General features: G+C 29.7%; 1 protein-coding gene across 1 annotated transcript; it reads right to left on the bottom strand.

Moving 5' to 3' along the window:
* Positions 1–17,572: 17,572 nt before the first annotated feature.
* On the bottom strand, positions 17,573–23,656 carry LOC107928571 (uncharacterized). Its single transcript, XM_016859828.2, has 4 exons — positions 23,414–23,656; positions 23,256–23,291; positions 18,198–18,527; positions 17,573–18,119 (listed from the first exon to the last, which is right to left on the bottom strand). The coding sequence occupies exons 3-4, from the start codon at positions 18,471–18,473 to the stop codon at positions 17,712–17,714; spliced, it is 684 nt and encodes a 227-aa protein (XP_016715317.1). The 5' UTR covers positions 18,474–18,527; positions 23,256–23,291; positions 23,414–23,656; the 3' UTR covers positions 17,573–17,711.
* Positions 23,657–23,909: the final 253 nt, after the last annotated feature.

The raw sequence follows: 23,909 nt of genomic DNA, 5'->3' as shown, positions 1-23,909 counted from the left end.
TTACCCTATTTCAGCTCAAGAAATTCTTTTCTCATCTGATCAAGAAACCTCTGGCTGATATATTTCTTTCTGAACTCGGTCTGAAAGAATTCCCATGTAATTTCTTCTATTGAAACAACTGAAGCTTTAGTATTCCACCAATGGTAAGCTGTGTCTTTTAGCAGTGAGAAGGCACATTTCAGACATTCTTCTGGTGTACAAGATAATTCCTCCAAAACCCGAGTAGTGTTTTCTAACCAGAATTCAGCCCGTTCGGAATCATCATCAACTACTGCTCAAAATTCTTCGGCCTCATATTTTCGAATTTTATCTACTGGAGCTTTCCGTTTTCTGACAGATTCAGTACCTCTACCCTGTGGAATCTCGGGAACCGGTGGAAGAGCAAGAGGGGGAGCTTGAACTTGCTGCACTACAGGGTTAGTTCTTAAGTATTGACTAAACCATTCATTCATTATTTGAAAGAAGGCTGTTTTTGCCTCCTCCTCTCGACCCTCTGTCTCGAGCCTTCTATTGCTAGTTTCTTCTCTTTGTACTGAAGCCGGAGAATGACTCCCAGCTTCTTCAGATTAAGCTCGATTGGTAGACATTTACTTAAAAACACATTTAAATGGTCGGAGATATCACACTATCAATAATAATTTAAATGGCATGTATAGCTAATCCCGTATTTGCTACATCGGTCCTAGAACCGGCTAAATCGTGACTCTGATACCAACAAATGTAATACCCCCTACCCTTATTCATTGCCGGAATAGGGTACGAGGTATTACCGGAGTTTACGAGTTAATTTTTTTTTCAATATAACCCATTTTATAAATATCTAACATTCCCTGAAATTTTAAACTAAAAATAATCCACATCAACCAATTCAATTCAACATATTTTCAAGATAGATTAACACATATATATTCACGCATATTTATAAGATAACATCATCGCATACCAAAACCAAGATTTGTTAGCCATACCATTGGCCGACCTTACATTCGTTTCACAGAATCATTTACTTTATTAGCTTATACATGCCATTGATTTCCAAAATAAAGGTTTTTTTTATATACCGAAATCCTGAGGTTGATAGTGTGATGTGTCTCCGACCAAATCTGACCTCCGAGCTCTTAACACTACAAAACAGGGGAAAAGGAAACAGGGTAAGCACTTTGTGCTTAGTAAGCTCATGTAACAAGAATTATACTTACCTAATATTTTCAATACAATACAATAAACATTCGTATATCCATTCAATGCATTATTACCCTAAATGCACAAACTCAACATTCAAGTTAGTATAATAATTTCCATGTACCAATAATTTATACTATGATTGATGAGCTCATCAATACCATGATTTCCATTTCTCTATATATATATATTTTTTTTTTCATATTTATCCCATTGAATTTCTTGGAATTTTCGGTGGATTTTCACAGGTACACTTTTAGTGTACATTTTCGGGTCTGTCAATTCATATTCATGTACGCACATTTCCATTTCAGAGAGCACACTCCCGCGAACCTCATCCTTACAGCGGGATTACCTGTCCAGGCTAAATCCCCTGTAATATAAACTCATAGAGTATTGTCGGGATTACCAGTCCAGGCTAAATCCCTTGCAACGACAATTACTCTAATGAGCTTGGATCTGAATTACCAGTCCAGACTAAATTCAGACCCTAATTCGGATTACCTGTCCAGGCTAAATCCATTTTCCACAGATTCTTCGAGAAGGCTATATCAGGATAGGATCATTCGGCCGGGCTAGAACCTTTTTATCGTCAATTCCTTTTTAGAGATCCATCAAATTTTCCTTTCATTCAACCGGGATTTCTTTCCATTTTTATCAAATATATCAATGTTTCATTAAATTTCATATAATGAACATTCAAATCATATTCATATCAAAAACATGCCTTTCAAGCATTTGAGAATATAATTCAAGTTACACGAACTTACCTTGATACTTGTTCGTGTACAAAAATCTACTAATCCTGAACTTTTTCCTTTCCTCGATCTAGCTTCGTATTTGAATCTTCTGGATCTAAATAAATAAATTTAATTCTCAATTTAATACATTTCATGTTCATATGCAACAATTTCTATAATTTCATTATTATTATTTATAGTTTATTCAAAGCTGTCTAATTGAGTCATAATCACTAAACTATTTATAACGCGAGCTACGGAACTCCAAATTAAGATCCGTTAATTTTCCCTGAAACTAGGCTCATACATATTCTTACCATAAAATTTTCATAATTTTTGGTTTAGCCAATAAGTACAGTTTATTCTTTAAAATCACCCCTATTCTGCTATCTGACAGTTCTGACCCTTCTTCACTAAAAATTAATTATCTCTTCATACAGAATTTTTATGATGTTTTCATTTCTTTCTCTTAAAAATAGACTCATTCAGGATTCTATATATATAAATTTAAGCCCATAATTATTTTTATTAAATTTTTTATGATTTGTCAAATTCAGAACAGGGGAACTCGAATTCATTGTGACCTTGTCTCATAAAATTTATTATATCTCATGATTTATAGATCCTTTGCTTACACCGTTTCTTCTATGAGAAACTAGACTCAATAAGCTTTAATTTCATATTTTGTTCATCTTCTAATTCGATTCCTAAAATTTATGGTGATTTTTCAAAGTTAGTCTACTGCTGCTGTCCAATATTATTTTAGTGCAAGCTGTTTATTACCATTTTTCCCTTAAACTTTTAATAAATAAAAATTTCATCCCTACTCAATTAGCCTCTCAATTGAGATGATTTTTCTCAATTAACACTTTATTATATCTCCTTAAACTAGTTTACAACCTCTAGGAATCAAAATTTCAGCAATAGACTTTAATTCCAAACATTTTCACAATTAGGTCCTAAAAATCAATTTCTATTAAAATTACCTAATAAAATCATCTCATAAACAAATTAAAGCTTTAATTTCATTCTATTTCATCATAAACTTACAGCACTCAACCATGGTGACTTTCAATTTCATCCATGAAATCAAAAACTGATGAATTTAATAGTAGGACCTAGTTGTAAAAGTCTTAGAACACAAAAATTACAAGAAAAAGGTAAGGATTAACTCACTTGGTAAAAAATTATGGAATACCAGCTTAGAGAACCCTCCTATGGCATTTTTAGCTGCTGGAATTGAAGAGAAATGAAGAGAAATCTAAATATTTCCTATTTAGTCCTAGCTTTATTTAGTTAATTTTGCAATATTCCAATTTTGCCCTTAATTTATCAATTTTCCTGCTGATTTCATGCCCTTGCCATCCAGCCCAAATAAAATTTGAGTCTAATTGCCTTTTAAATCCGCTCCCATTAGACAATTAAGCTATTTAATCATCCCATACACCTTTTACAATTTAGTCTTTTTCATTTAATTAACTATCCAAACATTAAAATTTCCAAACGAAATTTTAATACCACATTACTAACATTTCATAAATATTTATAAAATTATTTTCGACTCGGTCTTACAAGATAGAGGTCCTTATACCTTATTTTACCCAATTTCTTCAATAATTTCTTTTTCTAACTAACCACTAAATCGGTAAAAAAATTTTATCAATATTTTCATACGATTTTCCTATCATATCAATTTTCATGCAAAAATATTAAAATAAATTTATCTTTAAATCGGATCTGTGGTTACGAAACCACTATTCTGATAACCTTGAATTTAGGTCATTACAATGTACATATGAGATTATCTTTTATATGTTAATATAAGGAAAATATGTAAGTTAAGACGAGTATTAAATTCAAATATGACATATTGAGAAAATAAGAATTTATATGAAATATGTGTAAGTACACTAACAAGTGTTGTTGTTGATGCTTAGGCAAGTACCAAGCCATTGATTGAAAGGTAATATATTTATTGATGCATTGAATCGGTAAGTATTTAAGTGAAATTTTTTAAGTGATCTGCAAATGGTAGTAATGCTCCGAAACCCTGTTCTTGTAATGGCCTAAATTCAAGGTTATGAAATAGTGGTTTCGTAACCACAAATCCGATTTAAAGAGAAATTTATTTCAATATTTTTGCATGAAAATTGATATGATAGGAAAATCGTATGAAAATATTGATAGAAAAATTTTTACCGATTTAGTGGTTAGTTAGAAAAAGAAATTATTGAAGAAATTGGATAAAAACAAGGTATCGGGACCTCTATCTCATAAAACCGAGACAAAAATAATTTTATAAATATTTATGAAATGTTAGTAATGTGGTATTAAAATTTCGTTAGGAAATTTTAATGTTTGGGTAGTCAATTAAATGAAAAGGACTAAATTGTAATAGGTGTAAAAGATGCTAGAATGATTAAATAGCTTAAGAGTCTAATGAGAAAGGATTTAAAAGAAAATTAGACCCAAAATTTATTTGGGCTGGGCGGCAAGGGCATGAAATCAGCAGGAAAATTGATAAATTAAGGGCAAAATTGAAATATTGCAAAATTAACTAAATAAAACTAGGACTAAATAGGAAATATCTAGATTTCTCTTCATTTCTCTTCAACTCCAGCAGCTAAAAATGCCATAGGAGGGTTCTCTAAGCTGGTATTCCATAAGTTTTGCACCAAGTGAGTTAATCATTGCCTTTTTCTTGTAATTTTTGTGTTTCTAAGACTTTTACAACTAGGTCCTACTATTAAATTCATTAGTTTTTGATTTCATGGATGAAATTGAAAGTCACCATGGTTGAGTGATGTAAGTTTATGATTAAATAGAATGAAATTAAAGCTTTAATTTGTTATGATTTTATTAGGTAATTTCAATAGAAATTGATTTTTAGGACCTAATTGTGAAAATGCTTGGAATTAAAGTCTATTGCTGAAATTATGATTCCTAAAGGTTTTAAACTAGTTTAAGGTGATAGAATAAAATGTTAATTGAGAAAAATCATAGAATAAAAAGTTAATTGAGAAAAATCAGCTCAATTGAGAGCCTAACTGAGTAGGGATGAAATTATCATTTATTAAAAGCTTAGGGGAAAAATGGTAATAAACAGCTTGGACAAAAACAGTTTGGACAAAAACAGTTTGGACAGCAGCAGTAGACTAACTTTGAAAAATCACCAATAATTTTAGAAATCGAATTAGAAGATGAAAAAAATATGGAATTAAATCTTATTGAGTCTAGTTTCTCATAGAAGAAATAGTGTAAGAAATGGATTTGTAAATTTTGAGATATAATTAATTTTGTGAGACAAGGTCCGAATGAATTCGGGTTCCCCTGTTCTGACTTTGAAAAATCATAAAAAATTGAAGGAAAATAATTATGGGCTTAAATTTACATGTCTAAAACCCTGAATGAGTCTATTTTTAATATAAACAAACAATAACATCATTTGAATCCTGTATGAAGAGATAATTAATTTTTAGTGAAGAAGGATCAGAACTGTCAGACAGCAGAACAAGGGTGACTTTAAATAATAAACTGTACTTATTTCCTAAACCAAAAATTCTGAAAATTTTATGGTAAGAACATATATGAGTCTAGTTTTAGGGAAAATTAACAGATCTTAATTTGGAGTTCCGTAGCTCAAGTTATAAATAATTTAGTGACTATGACTCAAATAGACAGCTTTGAATAAATTATAAATAATAATAGTTGAATTATAGAGAATGTTGCATATGAACATGAAATGTATTAAATTGATAATTAAATTTATTTATTTAGATCCAGAAGATTCAAATACGAAGCTAGATCGAGGAAAGGAAAAAGTTCGGGATTAGTAGATTTTTTTGTTTACAAACAAGTATCAAGGTAAGTTCGTGTAACTTGAATTATATTCTTAAATGCTTGAGATTGTATGTTATTGATGTGAATATGATTTGAATGTTCATTGTATGAAAATTAATGAAACATTGATATATTTGATAAAATGGGAAGAAATCCCGGTTGAATGAAAGGAAAATTTGATGGATCTCTGAAAAGGAATTGACGGTAAAAAGGATCTAGCCCGGACGGGTGATCCTATCTTGATATAGTCCTCCCGAAGAATATGTGGAAAATAGATTTAGCCCGGACGGGTAATCCGAATTAGGGTCTGAATTTAGCCTGGACTGATAATCCCGACAATACTCTATGAGTTTATATTGCAGGGGATTTAGCCTGGACTGGTAATCCCGCTGCAAGGTTGAGGTTCGCGGGAGTGTGCTCTCTGAAATGGAAATGTCCGCACATGAATATGAATTGACGGACCCGGAATTGTACACTAAAAGTGTACCTCTGAAAATCCATCGAAATTTCAATAAATTCAATAGGATAAATATGGAAAAATAATAAGGAAATGGAAATTATGATATTGGTGAGCTCATCAATCATGGTATATATTATTGGTACATGGAAATTATTGTACTAACTTGAATGTTGAGTTTGTGCATGTTTGGGTAATAATGCATTGAATGGATATATGAATGTTTATTGTATTATATTGAAAATATTAGGTAAGTATAATTCTTGTTACATGAGCTTACTAAGCACGAAGTGCTTACCTCGTTTCCTTTTTCCCTGTTTTGTAGTGTTAAGAGCTCGGAGGTTAGATTTGGTCGGAGACACATCACACTATCAACCTCAGGATTTCGGTATATAAAGAAACTTTATTTTGGAAATCAATGGCATGTATAAGCTAATAAAGTAAATGTTAACGTGAAATGAATGTAAAGTTAGCCATTAGTATGGTTAACAAACTTGGTTTTGGGTATGTAATGACGTTATTTTATAAATATGCATGAATTTATCTTGAAAATATGTTGAATTGGATTGGTTGATGTGGATTGTTTTTGGTTTAAAATTTCAGGGAAGGTTAGATATCTATAAAGGGGTTATATTGAGTTAAAAAAAAGTTAATTCGTAAACTCCGGTAGTACTTCGTACCCTATTCCAACAATGAATACAGGTAGGGGTATTACAGTTCTGGCAACAGATACGGGTTAGGGGTGTTACACGTCGCTCATAAGACTATCGTAGTCTGCCATCTTGCTTGCTTGTTTCCTCCCTACGACTATCATTATGGAGGTGTACCCGTAATAGACTTTCCACAAAGAGGAATAGTCTTGACAGAGATTTTGTCCCCTAGACAGAATCCTCATTCTAGGAGTGAAATTTCTCTCTATCTTTCGAGGTTTTCTTCTCGCACATGACTTTCTTAAGCTCTCCCTAGTGGCTCTTTATGACTGATCATTACTTGCGATCCTCGAATAATTTTCCTTTCTTCATATCCATGAACAGGTCAGTTCTCACCTGTCCTATTTTCTTCTAATTCTCGTTGAGTTTTTGCCAATGCCTTGTTAGCTTTCATCACTTTGGCGGATTCCTCAAGATTCGTTTGCCACTACTTACACTTTCTTTTGCCTCTTCTTCCATTTGCGTAGTTTCTCATACCTAGCGCACAGGCCTATACTCCTCACTTGAGGTTTTTTCGGACTTACCGCATCTGTTTCATGACAAACTCTAAGGGTTGTCGTAGTCGAGCTATGGTTTTATACCCTTCTTCTTCGTTCTCTGCGTCCCATTAGACTTACCTCGTGTTTACTGTCCCGACGAACATTATATGTTCTGTGTTTATGGTTCCAGTAGACTATCTGCTCTGTGTTTACTGCCCCAACGGACTTTACCTATTCTATATTTACTATCTTAACTGACTATCTCTGTGGATGTCATGAAGTCTTTCATCCGTAGTCTTACACCGATTAGCTATCTTGGCATATTATCATATGATGTCATGGAGTTTTTCATCATTGGTCTTACTCATTATACCTGGTTGTCATAACATCTTTTATCTATAGTCTTACACCGTATACCTTATATCAGACTGTCATAGCCTCTTTCATCTATGGTCTTACACCATGTACATTTTGCCTTGTACCCTACTGTTATAGCATATTTCATCCATGGTCTTACACTACGTATTTTATACCTGACTGCCATTACCTCTTTCATTTATGGTCTTACGCTATATACTGTCGTCAAATAAACTTAGAGAATCATTTGTTCAGGATCATTTTGGATTTTTTTTTCACAATTTTTAATAATTTTAAAACTTTTTTTTGTAATTCTTAATATTTTTAAAATAATTCTCTATGATTTTATACTTTTTTGAAAAACCACATTGAGGATGAAATGAACTAGGACAACCATTTGTCTAGGTTAATCTTGGATGTGATTTTTAAACAATTATATATATTTTAGGATTTTCTATTTTTTTTAAAAAATATTGTCACGTTAGCATGAGATACACGTAGCACATCATGTGTTAGGATCTAGTTTCTTTGTCAGCCACATCAGCATTTAACAATAAAAATGGATGGAAGTTTTAACAGAATGATCAATTATTAATTTTCTTATTTTTGAGTAGAAGCATAAAATACAATCGGACTCCTAATATAAGAACCAACATGGTATTTTTACCGAATTCTACTCATCATTTGTTTCCATGTGACTTATATAAAAGCAAAATAAAAAAAATCAAATCACTACTTAATTATTGTACATGTTATATGAAATTTTAATCGATAGGTGAACTTTTATTTTTTTAACATACAATAAGTATTTCTTTATTTTTTTTTATGTTTAATAGTACTTTTTAGAAGCAATTTTTATATAAAAAGCACATTTGAAGCAAAAGGAATGTTAAACAAGTAATTTTTGAAGGAAGTTTTTTATTTTTTAAAAGCACTTTTCTTTGAATGGAAAAATTAAAATTTTTAGCTTTTTTCTCCTTAAAAACACTTTTTATAACTTAATTAAGTTTTCACATCTCCAACACATGGTACTTTTTTTCTTTGGTTAATTATTTAAAAATATTTAAAATTTATTTTCATATATTAAAATATTAACAACAAATTATAATAAAATATTTTTATAGTATTATTAAAATATTATAATATTAACTAATTTAAATATTATTTAAATATTTATTTATTACTTTATAACATTATGTCTAAAATAAATATTTTATTTCTAAAAATATATTTTTTAATAATAATATTAAACACTTAATCTAAACTTTTCAAAAATATTTTTTAAAATCACTTTTTCAATATACTTTTTAAAAACATTTCTTAAAGCTATTATTAAACTAACCAAATAATACTTTTTCTCCCAATAAATGACAAAATTTAGTGGTGATTAGATGGTCCAATGAATAGGTGTTGAATTAGGTTTAGAAAGTAAGTTTGGAATATACGTATTTCAATAAAATAATTAAAACTAAAGTCAAAACACCCCACTTTTGATAGGCATATAAAATGAAATTAATGTAGGCAGAATCTTTTGACTCACACTCCACAGCCTGGGACCATAGTTTGCCACCATGCTGATCTTCCCACCATTTTGACCATTTTCAAATATGAATTATTGTATCCACACTGCTCAATACGCAACATTTTTGATGCGACATATGAGGCTGACATAATCTTATACTGTACCCAATTTCCAACTTCTTGTCTTATTCTACAACAATCCCCATGGTAGGAGATAGCGACACCTGTCCTTTATTTTATTATTTTAAGTTATGGTTTTAATATTTTTATTGTGTTCAGTCAACACAGGTGAAAATCTTAAACGGAATTCAAGAAATAAGAATTTATAGTAGATATGTTATGTCAAAAATATAGACCATCCCTCTTGATCATTTAAACAGGCACTACATTTTAGTTACAAATATTTACTTCAAGAAATTTTTGTAATTCTTAATAATATTGGCATCTTTTGATCAGAGTTTTAACATTTCTGATGTGTAAGATCCATATATGGCAAGCACAGAGCATACTTGTTTACAACTCTATAATTTTAACTCATGTATTCATCTCCGTCTAAAAGAAAATTTATAGAGAAAGAAAGAAACTTAGAAAGCCATGGATAAAACACACTGATATTTTATTAGATAAAAGACTTGATGATCTTACAAGATAGAAAACATCCCATTTTATAGATGAAGGAGATGAAAAACAACCAAATTAGCTACAGTGCCAATACATAATTATTAAAGTAAAAGCAGACATAAGAACACAAACAACAGTGAAGATTTCTAATAGTACATGACACATTCAACACAAAAGATTCCTAATAGTACATTTTCTTGATATAAGGAAAAGCAAAAGCATGGGATTCTTTCAGAGTGCTTTAGCTATTGGCATTGGAATGAGGAAATTGTGCATTTTCAAGAGAGCTTTCATTGTAATCATCTTTACACATATCCTCTTCTTCAGACTTATCTTCTTAGATCCTTATCTTGTTGATATTGATTTAACTGCAGTACCAAGGATAGTCTTGTGACCATTCTAATGGATCTGGAATATTCTAATAGTATTCTTGGATTGCCTTCAAAATTTATTTGTGATAAGGTTTATATTGAACTGGCCAAGTATCCCATGGAGCAGTAACATCTGGAAGTGTCCATACTTCAAATGGGATGACTTTGTTAAGCTAGTAAAAGAACTTTTGGATTTCTTTATAATGAAAATCAGAATTTTTGATACCATTAGGAAAAACCTTGTGTATCCAAGTAGTAGGAAAAGATCCTAACTGAGTTGATTTTCCACATTGCATGAAATACTTGGGCTTGTAAATATTTGTAGGCGCAGCAGAAATATTTGTCTGGATTTTTTAGGGAATTTTTTGTGCATAAGTGTAATTTTTCTCAGTATATTTATCAAGAGGAGGAAAATCCTTGTCATATGATTTTTTTTCAGAAGGTTGCAACATACATACAGCAGGAGTTATTTTTTGTTCAGACAAAGGATTTTTCTAAACCCATTTGTTGATCCTTTTGTAACATGGCTGAGAAAATGGTTTTAGTTTCCTTTGAAGATTGGTATTTTATGGTTTAAGTGGTTTTTGATTTTGATGAGGGGGTTTGCAAGGTTCTGGAGAAACCTTTTGAACTGGTGATGGTAGATTAACTAAATAAACTACAAGGTAAATAAATTTACCATTATCCTCACCAAGTGGTCCGATGTTTGGATCTCCCTCCATCCATCTATTGTAAAATTCTAACTGGGTGGACTTTTTGGTCTTCTTTTTTTCCTGGTTTTGAGATGGAATTGTCCATATCATCAATCTATGCACTAATTCTATCTTCAGTACATAATTCACATGAACAATGTAGATCCCACGGACAATGTCCAATATTTTCATCTTTAAAAATATACAAAGGTTTTCCATCAGCAGAGAAACTTTGTATAATGTTTCGTTATGGACCGGGATCACAAAGGGCACAGCAACATTCAGGGTCTTTTTCATTATGATCTGCCACTAGACTTCCAATTGGTTGCATCGTAAATTGTGTGGGAAAGATTGAAATACCTTTAGGACTATGAAGATGGTCATGATCAAACTTTATTTCTGTAGTTCGATCTCCCTTGGATGTAATCTGACTTTTGGTAGACTAATGGATTGACTATACTCATGAAGTTGTTCATAGTTAGTAACCCATTTTTCTAAGAGAAGTCTAATAAGTTCTTTCTTGGGGATCTATCTAGGAACATAAACACAATGTGGTTGGTCATTTGTGTTAACAGAGTTGAGTAGAGAATCTCCTGTTCCATGTCTTGATAGGTTGAAAGCATGATCCTGGACTCTGTAAACAGTCTGATAGTACAGGGTTGCAACTATTGCAGATGGTACTTGAGGTGCTCCAATGATCTAGATCTGAACTTTGAGAGCTTCAAGCAAATTTGGATGTGCTAATGCCATCGTGAAATTTAGGAAAAGAGTAACCATAACAAGGCCAAAATTTAGGGTGGCTTCAATAGTTGTAATACAAGTATGCTGATATTCCAAATACCTGGACTCCAACTAAGCAACTCTTGCTACTATAGGTTTGCCTTCTGTACCATGGTAATTTAGTGCAAGTCGAACTGCTCCAAAATGGATATGAGAGTAACCTGCTTGTAACCATTCTCTAGGAAATTCTGACGGAATTTTAAGGGTAACAAATTGTTCAGAAGATGAGGCGAAAATATGATAGCTATCAAACCATGATGCTTGAATATATTCTTTTACTTGTTTAGAAGAACTGTGGATCAAAGTCTTTATAGACTTAATGGTAGAAAAAGGGGAACTATTTGTAAGCAGAATAAGGATTTACAGTAGGAAGATTTACAGGTTGAATCTTATCTTCCTCTTTAAGATAGTCTATTTCATACAAAGAAAAAAACCTTTTTTGCAGAATGAAACTTTAAAGGAATACTAGGCATTGAAAGAGAAGTTAAAGAGGTATAAAGTCGTGACAACATTTTATCAAACATAACTAGAAAAACTTCTCTCTAAATTGTTCCTTTTAAAGGAGATGAAATGCATGAGTTTTTTGAGCAACTTGGCTCTGATAACACAAGTGAGAATCTTAGACGAAATTTAAGAAATAAGAACTTGTAGCAGGTATGTTATGCCAAAAATATAGACCATTCCTCTTGGTCATTTAAACAGGCACTATCTTTTAGCTACAAATACTTACTTCAAGAAACTTCTGCAATTCTCAATAGTATTGGCATATTTTAATTAGAGTTTTAACATTTCTGATGTGCATGGTCCATATATGGCAAGCACAGTGCATACTTTATTATGACTCTATAATTTTAACTCATGTATCCAACTCCGTCTCAAAAAAAATTTAGAGAGAAAGAAAGAAACTTAGAAAGCCATGGATAAAATATTTGTGTTTCTAAATAATTAATATCAATAACTATTTTAATTAAAAATTAACATGAACTTCTCTTAAAACACTATTTTAACCAAAAAAAATCAACATGGTAAGTTAAAATTTGTGGTTTTAAGAAATATTCATATAAATATTTTAATTGAAATAATTAAGTGTGTTAATCATTTGTACTAACCAATAATATTATAAAAATAGAGAGATTAAATTATGTCAAATTAAAATTTAAAAATTAAATTCCAAATTTACCATAGTAAAAAATCATAACTATAATTTTATCTAAAGTAATTTATAAATAAGAAAACACCAAGACAACATATACTTTTATTATATAAATATATATACTCATTAAGTGGATAATTAAAAGTTATAAACCATTTGAAACTCTATCAATTTTTCTCTTCTCTTTTTTCTCTAAGCTGTTTGATTTTTCTTTATTGTTTTGCTTCACGGTGGTGTCAGGCTACTAGCCTTTAAGTTGGTTACCGCCTGCATTTTTCTTCCTCCCACCAACACTCTATTTTCAGTTTATAGATATATTTTGTTGATATATTTGTTGTCTTCACAAATTGTGATGGACAGATGATGGTGTTTATCATCACTGAAACTCCACTGACCACTAACATTTTCTCTTGGAAAGTGGGTAGCTCCTCTTTAGCTCTTAATCTATTTTTGTTTTGAGAGTATTTTAGAATAATAAATTATTTCACAAGTCAATTTGGACCCATGTTGTCTTAACTTTTATATTTTTTTTGTTTTTTTTCATTGTTTAATAAGTCATCACTTTTAGAAGTTTTTGCCTACTCTTGTAGCACATTTTTTAGTCTTACTTACGCACGTAGTCTTACTTTTGTAAGTGATTTTAGGGATAGTTTTGTCGTCGTCTTCTTCTGTTTGGTGGATACTCGGTTCTTTTGTTGATTTTTGTCCGTCGCTTTAGACCATCTAGGGTTGATTTCCTTATCATATTAATTGTTGACTCCTAATATGTCATGCTTGAGTTGTGATAAAACTAAATATCATCGTGTCATAATGTTCTATTGATATTGAGGTTGAAGTTTTTGTTGTGTTGATTGAACTTATTCTTCACAGCCTATGACAAGTGTTTGTTATTTTTTTTCCAATTTGTATGATTATTACGAATTTGAATATTTGTTTATTGTTCGGTTTTGATATATAGTGATACGAGTTATTAAAATTCATTTTGACTTTAATTCAAATGTTTTTAAATATTTTAATTTGATACTAAAATTTGAATTAACCATAATAATAATTGATATTCAAGGTATCCATTTTATATATGTAAAGCTATTGTTTAACTTAAATTATTATTTTCAAAAAGTAATTTGAAAAATTATAATATTTTCAAGACATTAATTGATGAAGTATTTTATTTGAAAAATTATAATAAATTAAAAAAATCTACACTGATTAGAGTTCGACTGAAACAAATACTCAAAGTTTAACTAAGAGAAGAAAACTAAAAAAATTGCATGACATGTAGTAACGTCTCCTTTCGTGTCGATGCAACGTTGCTTTCTGGTTGTGCCTAAATTTAACCGAAATGCGAGGTATACTCCACATTATGATAATATTACTAAATGTAACATTTAAATTTATTTTTATCTATATATAACAAAATTGTAAAAATATATATTTGATAACAGTAATAGAAAGTGAATGAATGATATTTATTAAACCATTTAAAACTAGTAATGATTTAAAAATTGATTTCGTAAAAATGGAAATTGTATTTATAATTTTACAAATAAAGAATTAATTATGTAGATTTAATTATTAGTATTTTTATTAGTAGCAATTTATAATATTGTTTTGTTTTTTTTTTGTAATTTATAATTTACAAGTTGATTTAGGATTGATATCCACTACAAGGAAAGTTTTTATATTATGTTATTGATTATTGATGAATAAGTTTAATATTTCTACTCAACTTAGAATAGTTTATTGATTTTTTAATTTTTTATTTTCAATTTTATGATTTTATTTTTAAATATTATTTAAATAATTGATATACATGTCACATATTAAAATTTATATTAAAGCAGTTGAAAAATTAAATATATATTATTAAATATTTTGATAATAATCAAATTTTTTATTTGTATGATTTACAATTCATCCATTTTTAATTATTTTATATTGTGTTTAAATATTGCATTTAAAGAGCTCTTTTTTTTCACCAAATTGTTTGTTTTTTAAATTTTGTTTTGCTCAGCTTTGATGTCAGTTTCCAGGTTGGCTATCGCCTACGTTTTTCCTCTCCCATCAACATTTGCCTTCTTTCTTCTTCTTATTCACTACACACGTCTTTTCTCTTTTCAGTTTGCAGATCTATTTTGTAGGTATCTTTGTTGTCTTCATAAGTTGTGATGGAGATAATGATGCTTGTCCTTCACTAAAACTCTACTGGCTGCTAGTAGTTTTTCATGGAAAGTGGGTGGCCATTCGTCAACTTCTTAAATTTATTTCTGTTTTGAGAGTGTTTCAGAATAATAAATGAATTTGCATGTCGATTTGGACTCGTATTGTCTTAAGTTTTACATGTTTTTTTGTTTGTTTTTTCATTACTTAATAAGTCTTCAGTCTTAAAAGTTTTTATAAGCTCTTGTAGCACCTTTTTTAGACTTGCTTATGCATGTAATCTTAGTTTTACGATGATTTTGTTGTTGCCCTCTCTAGTTTGATGAATGCTCGATTCTTTTGTCAATTTTTGCTCTTCGCTTTGGACCATCTGTGGTTGATTTCCTTATCATATTAAGTGCTTAAAATCACTCCAGATATGTAGTGCTTGAGTTGTGACAAAGTCAATTGTCAGTGTATTATAATATTCTATCAATGTTGAGGCTCAAACCTTTGTTGTGTTGATGGAACTCGTCATTCACCATCTACGACAAGTGTTTGCTATTATTTTCTATCTGCTCAAATAAATGTATTTAATTTTTGTTTTTAAATGAGTTGTTTATTCCTTTACTAATATTTTCAATTTATTAAATTAAATGTTATTTTCTAAAAATAAAGTATAGAAATTTAATCTCTTAAGTTGAACTCATGTTTTCGATTGGAGAAGTATTGCAGTCTGCCTATACAGATAATTTTTTTTTAAAAAAAATGAAACGTATATAAAATAAATTAAAAACAAACAGAATCTCTCTGCTCAGTGCTCAGATATTAATGAAGCTTTGGATCTCGCTTCCCCAAAGATATTGTTTGGTAAGTATAATGAATCATTTCAGCTTTCAATTTTATATAAAAAAAATCATTTTACTCATTTCTTTACTTTAATTGTTAAATTTATCTTGTTTCTGAAACCACATTAATTTTGTTCACATTTAGCAATTCATCAATTTTTCAAAAATTAAACATAATTAAAAAAAATGTATTTTTATACCTTTTTAATAATTTTTAATTTTAAATAAATTTTATTATTGATGTCACATTTTAATATTTTAAATAAATTTTAAAAATTTAATTAATTATTAATGTGACATTTCAATATCAATTTACGGTCACATCGATAAAGTTATAGATGCGCATATTTTATAATAATAGTTATAGATGCGGAAAACTTCCTTTTGGTAAACATAAATAGATGAAAATAAATTAGTGAGACTTGAATTGATTAAGTAGATAGAGTAGACAATTATTGATAGATAGAAGTCATATACTAATTTGAAAAGAAGAGACATTGAATGTGAATAAAGAGAGAGTATTTTTCAAAGTTTTTTCATGAAAGATTCTCAAATTTAGTAAAAATAAATTAATAAATAAGCCTTAAGTTTATTGGTCCATATAAAATCCTTGAATGTGTGAGTCGGTTGCTTACAAATTAGCTTCACATTTTATATCAATAACGTCAATTGATTTATAACTAGATTTGACATATAAAAAAAATCAATGGTAATATTAGTTCAAGAAGTAAAAGAATTAAGGAACAAGCACATTTCATTGGTCAAAATACTATGGAGAAACCATAGAATAGAAGAAAGTGAAAAAACGATGAGACAACAATATCTCTAATTATTTCGAAAAGGCATATAAAAAAGTCAATGGTAATATTAGCTCAAGAAATAAAATAATTACGGGACAAGCACATTTCATTGGTCAAAATACTATGGAGAAACCATAGAATAGAAGAAAGTGAAAAAACGATGAGACAATAATATCTCTAATTATTTCGAAAAGGCATATTTTTAAATTTTGAGGATAAAATTTCTTAAAATGAGGAAAATTATAAATCCTCGAATTTATAAGTGTAATCTCTGGATGAATTTAAGGGCTAGAATAAAATATATATAATTCAAAGTTGAAAAATGACTTGTGGAATAATATGAAATTAAGTAAAGTGGTTGTTAATTTTGTTTTCTATAGTTGGACTGAACGCCTACATGTACTCCCCATTTTTATTAATATTTTACTAAACCTTGAAATTACAGATAAAATCTTGAATTAATCCGTTCTGTTTGTTTGCTAGTAAAATGTTTTTCGAAAAATAATTTCTGGAAAATGATTTACTTTTCTAGAAATAATTTACTTTTCTGGTGTTAGGATGAATCTGTGTAAAATATTTTCTATTGTTTGACAGATTTCCTGAAAATATTCTCCGGAAAAGCTGTTTTTACATATATTAATAAATTTATATTTTAAATTCTTTTTACATATATTGCAATGATTTATTTATAAATAAATAAATCAAATTAAATATATAATAAATTAAAAACAACGAAAGTCAAATAAATTATTTCTAATTGTGTTATAAAAAAATAAAACAAGGATTGAATAATTATAAATTAGCTTTCAAACCACAATTAATATTAGAAATTAATAATATTATCCAAATGCATAATTAGTAGTACACCACATGATAATAACAATATTATCCAAGTGCATAACTAATATTACACCACATTAAAAGTATCAATATCTTCAACCTTGAGAAAATTTTTGAAGCCAAATTTTTCTATGCTTCTTACTTTTAACTAAAAAAACTTTGGCCTCAGATTCACGACTCACTAGATAATCAAACACAGAACATAGGAAGTCATCATCAAATCCTTTACCTCCATCGACATCACTTCTTCGTAAAGATGTGGCGTTTTATCCGCAGTAAATTGTTCCAAAGCATTAGCAATCTTGCCAAGTTGTTCACCCGCAAATTTAATTTGTTCATCAACGACACTTTCTTGAGCATTTTTTCTTTTACGTTTAGATGTGCCAGATGAAGATACTGTTGTTCTTACCTCTTCAGTCTCTTCATTGTCGCAATCTATAGGCATTAAATTTTGGTTACCATCATCCAAATTTATGTCAACAAATGTTCTGGCAAAACTCCCTGTTGTCATATCTTTGCCAACAACCAAAACCATTTCATCATAATGATCAATGCTTTTATTCAAAAATGGTTCATACTTCTTGTGTGCCTGTTGGATATTATACACAATTAGAAGAACAAGTAAAAAACAATTGAAATATACTTAACATATATATGCATATATTACCATCACTGCTGCATCATATGTCGCTCTATCACATGTGATCATTTTCATGTTATCATCCCATCCAAAACCACTTTCACCCCGAATTGTACATATAACCTGCCATTGATTTTTTACAGTCCTAAAATGATTTTCCACATGCTTCGCATCACATTGGACTTGAAATCTTTCAGAAATAGCTTCGATAACTCGATTAATAGAAACTGCTTTGAAAGTGTTAGAAAGCTTATTTCCTTTCTGGGCATCCTCTGCTTGAATTTCAAGAAAAAGATGTTCCATTGGTTTTGTCCACCTGAATTGCTTGGAGGTCCTTTCTTTGTTGCCTTACCCATTCTACATTAATAATTTTCATTGTCAATCATTTCAATATCCAATAAGCTTAAACATAATAAATTCAATATCTAACAAATTTAAGACATGATAATTTCAAAATCCAACAAACTAAAATTTCAATATCATTATCCAACCAACATTAACAAAAATAAAATAAAATTTTAATACTAAAACATACATAACATAGAAACAATAGCCCTAAGTCCTAAACCTACCTAATATTTCTAGCCATATAATCAGTCTACATAGTTTGTGCAATTTCATCTCTCTTAGCAGACCATTCTCTTGCTTTTTCTCTTTCTTCTCGCTCCATAAGAGTTGGTATTATCAAATCAGATTCAGGCTCCTCGTATAATCCTTGATTAAGTAAATCACTAGGATCAACTCTCATTATATGATTATGAATGATACAACAAGCCAAAAATATATCTACTTGAGTTTGAAAATTCCAAAATGGTTCAGCATCTAATATACGAAAAAGTTTATTCAAAATTCCAAAAACACGTTCAATAGTGATTCGCAATGATGAATGACGAAGATTAAAGAGTTCCTTTGTATTTTTAGGCCCCTGAGCACTAAACTCTTTTAAATGATATCGGACACCACGATATGGGGTAATATATCCATTTCAGATGCCATATCCAGCATCAGCAAGATAAAATTTACCTACAATTTTATAAAACAAAATTATTACTAATAAATTATGAGCTTACGAAAAATATTTGGTATTTAATGATTTATAATTCTTACCTTCCGGAATTCTTAATCCTCTTGGGCATGAAAGTGCATAACTTAAAATACGAGAATCATGTGCACTACCTTCCCAACCAGCTAGAACATAAGAAAATTTCAAATCAAATGTAATGGTAGCCAATACATTTTGTGTCGTCCCCCTTTACGGCTACGAAATCTTCCTTGAATGCTAAGTGGAACAGATGCACGAACATGAGTTCCATCTAATGCTCCAATACAATCTTTAAAATAAGGATAAAACCTTGGATTGTTTCTAATTTCATTAGGAGTTGACTCATCAGGTAATCTAATAACTAGCTTATACAATTTCAAAATAGCTCTCAATACAACCCTAAAGTAACAGTGAATTATCTCAATTGATCTATAAAATCTAGATCCAATCGCTCGAAACCTTACATTATGACCAATTATATGTAAAAATATAACTACTTGCTCCCTAATATTCACCGATTTAGTTGATTGTAACAAATTATACTAAGAATATCACACAAATTAAAAAAGGCTATCGGTCTCATCCTTATCACATCAATACAATGCTGGTCACCACTATATAAAAGACTATTAATATAATTTTCTCTTTCATAATCTTGATTCACACGAGGGTGAGAAGCAATTTCCTTCCTAGTTTTTAATTTTTTAATCCAGAGAGCCCCAAAAGCTAAAACTGAAGCTACGACTCCGACAATTGCATTTTGATCTTGATTACGATCCATCTACACAAAATAATGCCACACAAATATTTGATCACTACAAAAAAGATGTAAACTTTTCATAATATCACATATATGACTAAAGTTACCATGACTAAAGTGCATACATACATATACGAAAGTTTCTCAAACAATGACTAAAGTTACCATGACTAAAGGGAATGGAGTTAAGTAACCAACCCCAACTTAAATAATAATAAAAAAGGCATAATTGAAGACATATTCATAACAAACTATAGCACCCAATAGAACAAAATTAATTAAGCCATTTTAAAATTTAAAATTTATTTTTAAAAATCATAAACAAAATTTATTAAAAAAATGTTATAGAAAATTTAGAATTATAAAAAAAATTATAAAAGGTTCCTCATGAGTATATGAACTAGTAAAAGATTGGAGCTTGTAATACTTTAGTGCCTTTGCTGTTATTGTTTTTCTCATATTGGCAAAGAAAGAATTAAGACATATGGTTCCTTTGATGTGTGGAGATTTTATTGTATTTTTTAATAGAAAGAGTTAAAGCATCTTGAGCATTTTAAGGAAGGCTAAAATGCTAAAAAGGGCCCTTGTTTTTTTCTAAATATCCTACATAAGCCTTTATCATATATTGTATTCGATTAAGCTCTTAAAGTACTTTGTCTAATCAATCCCTTAAATTACTCTCTGTTTCTAGTTAAGCTCATAAAGTACCATATTTTTGAATTAATCCCTTATTCTTCCAACAGTTTTTAGTGCTTTTTCTACAAAAAAAAAGGGTAATTAAACAAAAATAATATTAATAGCTCAATTCGGTGCAATAGAAGATAAGTGTTTATTTGAAAATGTATAGGAATATTTTCGGTGTTCTAGCCTTTGAGAAACTTGGTTCTTGTAATAAAATATTTACTGTTATTGGGAAGTAAGCCTGTCAGGTTTTTATAGAATTGACTGTTAATTAGCTCTTATTTCAATTTGTATCACTTTTGGGTAGCAATTTCAATGGTCTTCTGTGCTGCTGCTACAGTCTTCACCCTTCTAAAGTTATGTGGTAATTTATTTACTCAACTAACTATAATACAATTTGAGCAGTTGCAAAGTAGGCATATTCTTCTTCTCTACATAGGCTTTATATTGTAGTTCTTGATCCAATAGTAACATTTTGTTGTTTCTCATTTATTAATACTTCTTTAACTTGATTGCCAAAGAAAAAGAGCCCCAAGTTAACATAGAGCAGCTTGAAAATGAAATCTTTAATAGAAACACACACAAACTTTACTAAAATATTATAAAACGCAGAAAGAGCATATAAAAAATGAACCAAAACCTCATCTGAATCTCCACTTTTAGCTAAACTTGGGGTATTTTGTTAACATTAATAATTATTACTATCATAGTACTTGGGGTATTTTCTTCATTTTAATTTTAGTTGAGCTCAACTTTAAGAAAATAGTTGGGTGAATTGAATACAAAAATATAGAAAATTGAAACATTAGATTAACTTTTTGTTAGTTTAGAAAAGAAAAAAGAAGAAGAAATAATAGAAAAAGTCAAATCTCAAGCATCAAATGATCAAATCTAGTAATTACTCTTACATCAATGGATTAAATGAATTTGAAACCACAAATTACGTTGCATATTTTAAACCAAAAAAGTTCAGTAAAAAACATCAACTTATCTCAAGAATCATCCTAAAAAAAGATGCAACTAAAACATTATAAAACCACGTCAAATATGCAAGCTAATTATTGAAGAATTCCTCTACTAGTCTATACAATCAAGAGGCTCTACTAGTCCCAGCTGCTCAAGTAACCAAAGTTACTAGTTTGTACTTGTTGGCAATGGCTCCTACTCCTACTCCTATAATTAAAAGGGCCAAAGGGAGTCTACATCTCCGAATGAAGCTCAAGGTTACTTTATTCGAACTTAGCACAGTTGCAGCTGCTTAAATCACACCACAAAGGAAATAAACAAAAACATATCTACCATATATATATATAAATAAAAACATACTGCTTAAAAACACCATAGCCAGAAATAAATGGCCTTAAACAGCTTAACTAAAACTCAAAATTTATCCAAATAGTATAAAGATTGAGAGCAGATCAATCAAAAATGAAAAATTACAAACATTTTAGAGACAAAACTAATGGGATTCTTGAAATTTGTACACTTTGAAACATAAAACTCCATCAAAAGAAAAATTTAATCTTTTAGCACAAAACTGGGAATTAATTGGGTATTAAGCAATGGAGAAAGTTGCAAACTTTTATGCACAGAATAAAATGACATCAAAAAATTGTACATCTACTGAGATCTGTGACAAAAGCAAATTGCAGGAACTGGCTTGGCTTCTTTTAAGCCAAAGGGAAATTGCAACCATCGAATCATGAGGGTGAAGGGAGGTCGAGTTTGTTAGGAAGCCAAAACAAAACATTGCTTCAATTATGGTGTCTATGTTGGTTATTTGAGATTTCATAAATTGATATTCATGTTTTTGCTTTTTGTTAACACTATCAACCTTGTCTGGCTGTCCAATCATTGTAAACAAAGGCCAGTTGGACAGTCAAAGTCCTAGTATAACATAATATCAATGTTTGATGTTGCATTTTAGCAACGAAGGTTGAAAGCAGTAATAGCATAAGTATAATTTTAGAAGAAAAAGGAATATGGAACTCCATTCCTTGTGCCTATCAAATAAAAAAAAACCATGTCTAATTACCAAAAAGAACATAATAATCTCAATTATCTAAAACTATATTATTCGGGCTAAAGTGTGAGTGCCAAGTGCCAACATGGATATGATTAATTTTCTAAGTTTTAACATATATTTGGAGAACCATAAGTTCATAACCAATACCCTTTCCGAATATTTGGGATGCAAATGATGGACAGGGGTACTCAGGAAAATAACGAGTTAGAGAAACATTGATCTAAAATGCCATATCCACACAAACAATTACAAATCCTAATCTAAGGCAGTCTTACTGTTTTATTAGAATTGAAAAGAATTACTGCCGCTTCTTATGAAATGATTTTGTTTTAGTATAACACAATATCAATGTTTGATGTTGTATTTTAGCAACGAAGGTTGAAAGCAGTAATAGCACAAGTATAATTTCACAATTACAGAAGCACATGCAAAACCCTGAATCGATAGAATTTACCCAAACCCAGAAAAAAAATTAAAAATAAAGAAACAAAGAAAGGCATAAAATTTCAAACATAAAATCGGTAAAAATATGGACAAGTAAAGAACAAGAAGAAAAAAAAGAGCTTTATGCCATACCTTAGCCAAGACCCAACGAAGAAGAACGAGATTTGCCTGAGAAAGAGAGAAAGAGAAGAAATGAAATAGCAGCCTGAGAAGAGAACTTATACAATGGAGTAGAAGATGGCGAACAAAAGAAGGAAAATGAATGAAGAAGGGAAGAAGAAGACTTTTACCTGGATGGAGGAAGAACCGGAAAATGTCTTACGGAAATGAAATCCGTAAGACATTTTCCCAAAAACATAAAGCATTTTATCCGTGTCTTGAAAAATATTTTCCAAATAGAAAATGTTTTTAGTGAAACAAACACTAGAAAAACAGGAAAACATTTTCTGGAAAATATTTTCTTGCAAACAAACGGAGCCTAAATTGCTAAAGAATTCCACATTGAAATTTTGGAGTATTATTTCTCTTTCTTCGTTTTCTGTTAGAATAATTTCGCTTATTATTGACTTGAATAAATGTATTAAATTTATAGTGGTTTAATGTGTGATATTATATTTTTTAAAATTTATATTTGAAATATTAAAATTATATATATTTATTTATATATAGAATTAAATTAAAATTAATATTTTATGTATACAATTGAACCATAATTAAAGTTTTATGTGTATCATTACACTAAATTAAAGTTACGTATGAAATTATTAAAATTTATGTAGTTTTGTT

This window comes from Gossypium hirsutum, chromosome A12 (genome assembly GCF_007990345.1).
Source record: "Gossypium hirsutum isolate 1008001.06 chromosome A12, Gossypium_hirsutum_v2.1, whole genome shotgun sequence".
NCBI lineage: Eukaryota > Viridiplantae > Streptophyta > Magnoliopsida > Malvales > Malvaceae > Gossypium > Gossypium hirsutum.
The sequence above is the reverse complement of the archived record's forward strand: the minus strand, read 5'-3'. Positions and strand labels throughout refer to the sequence as shown.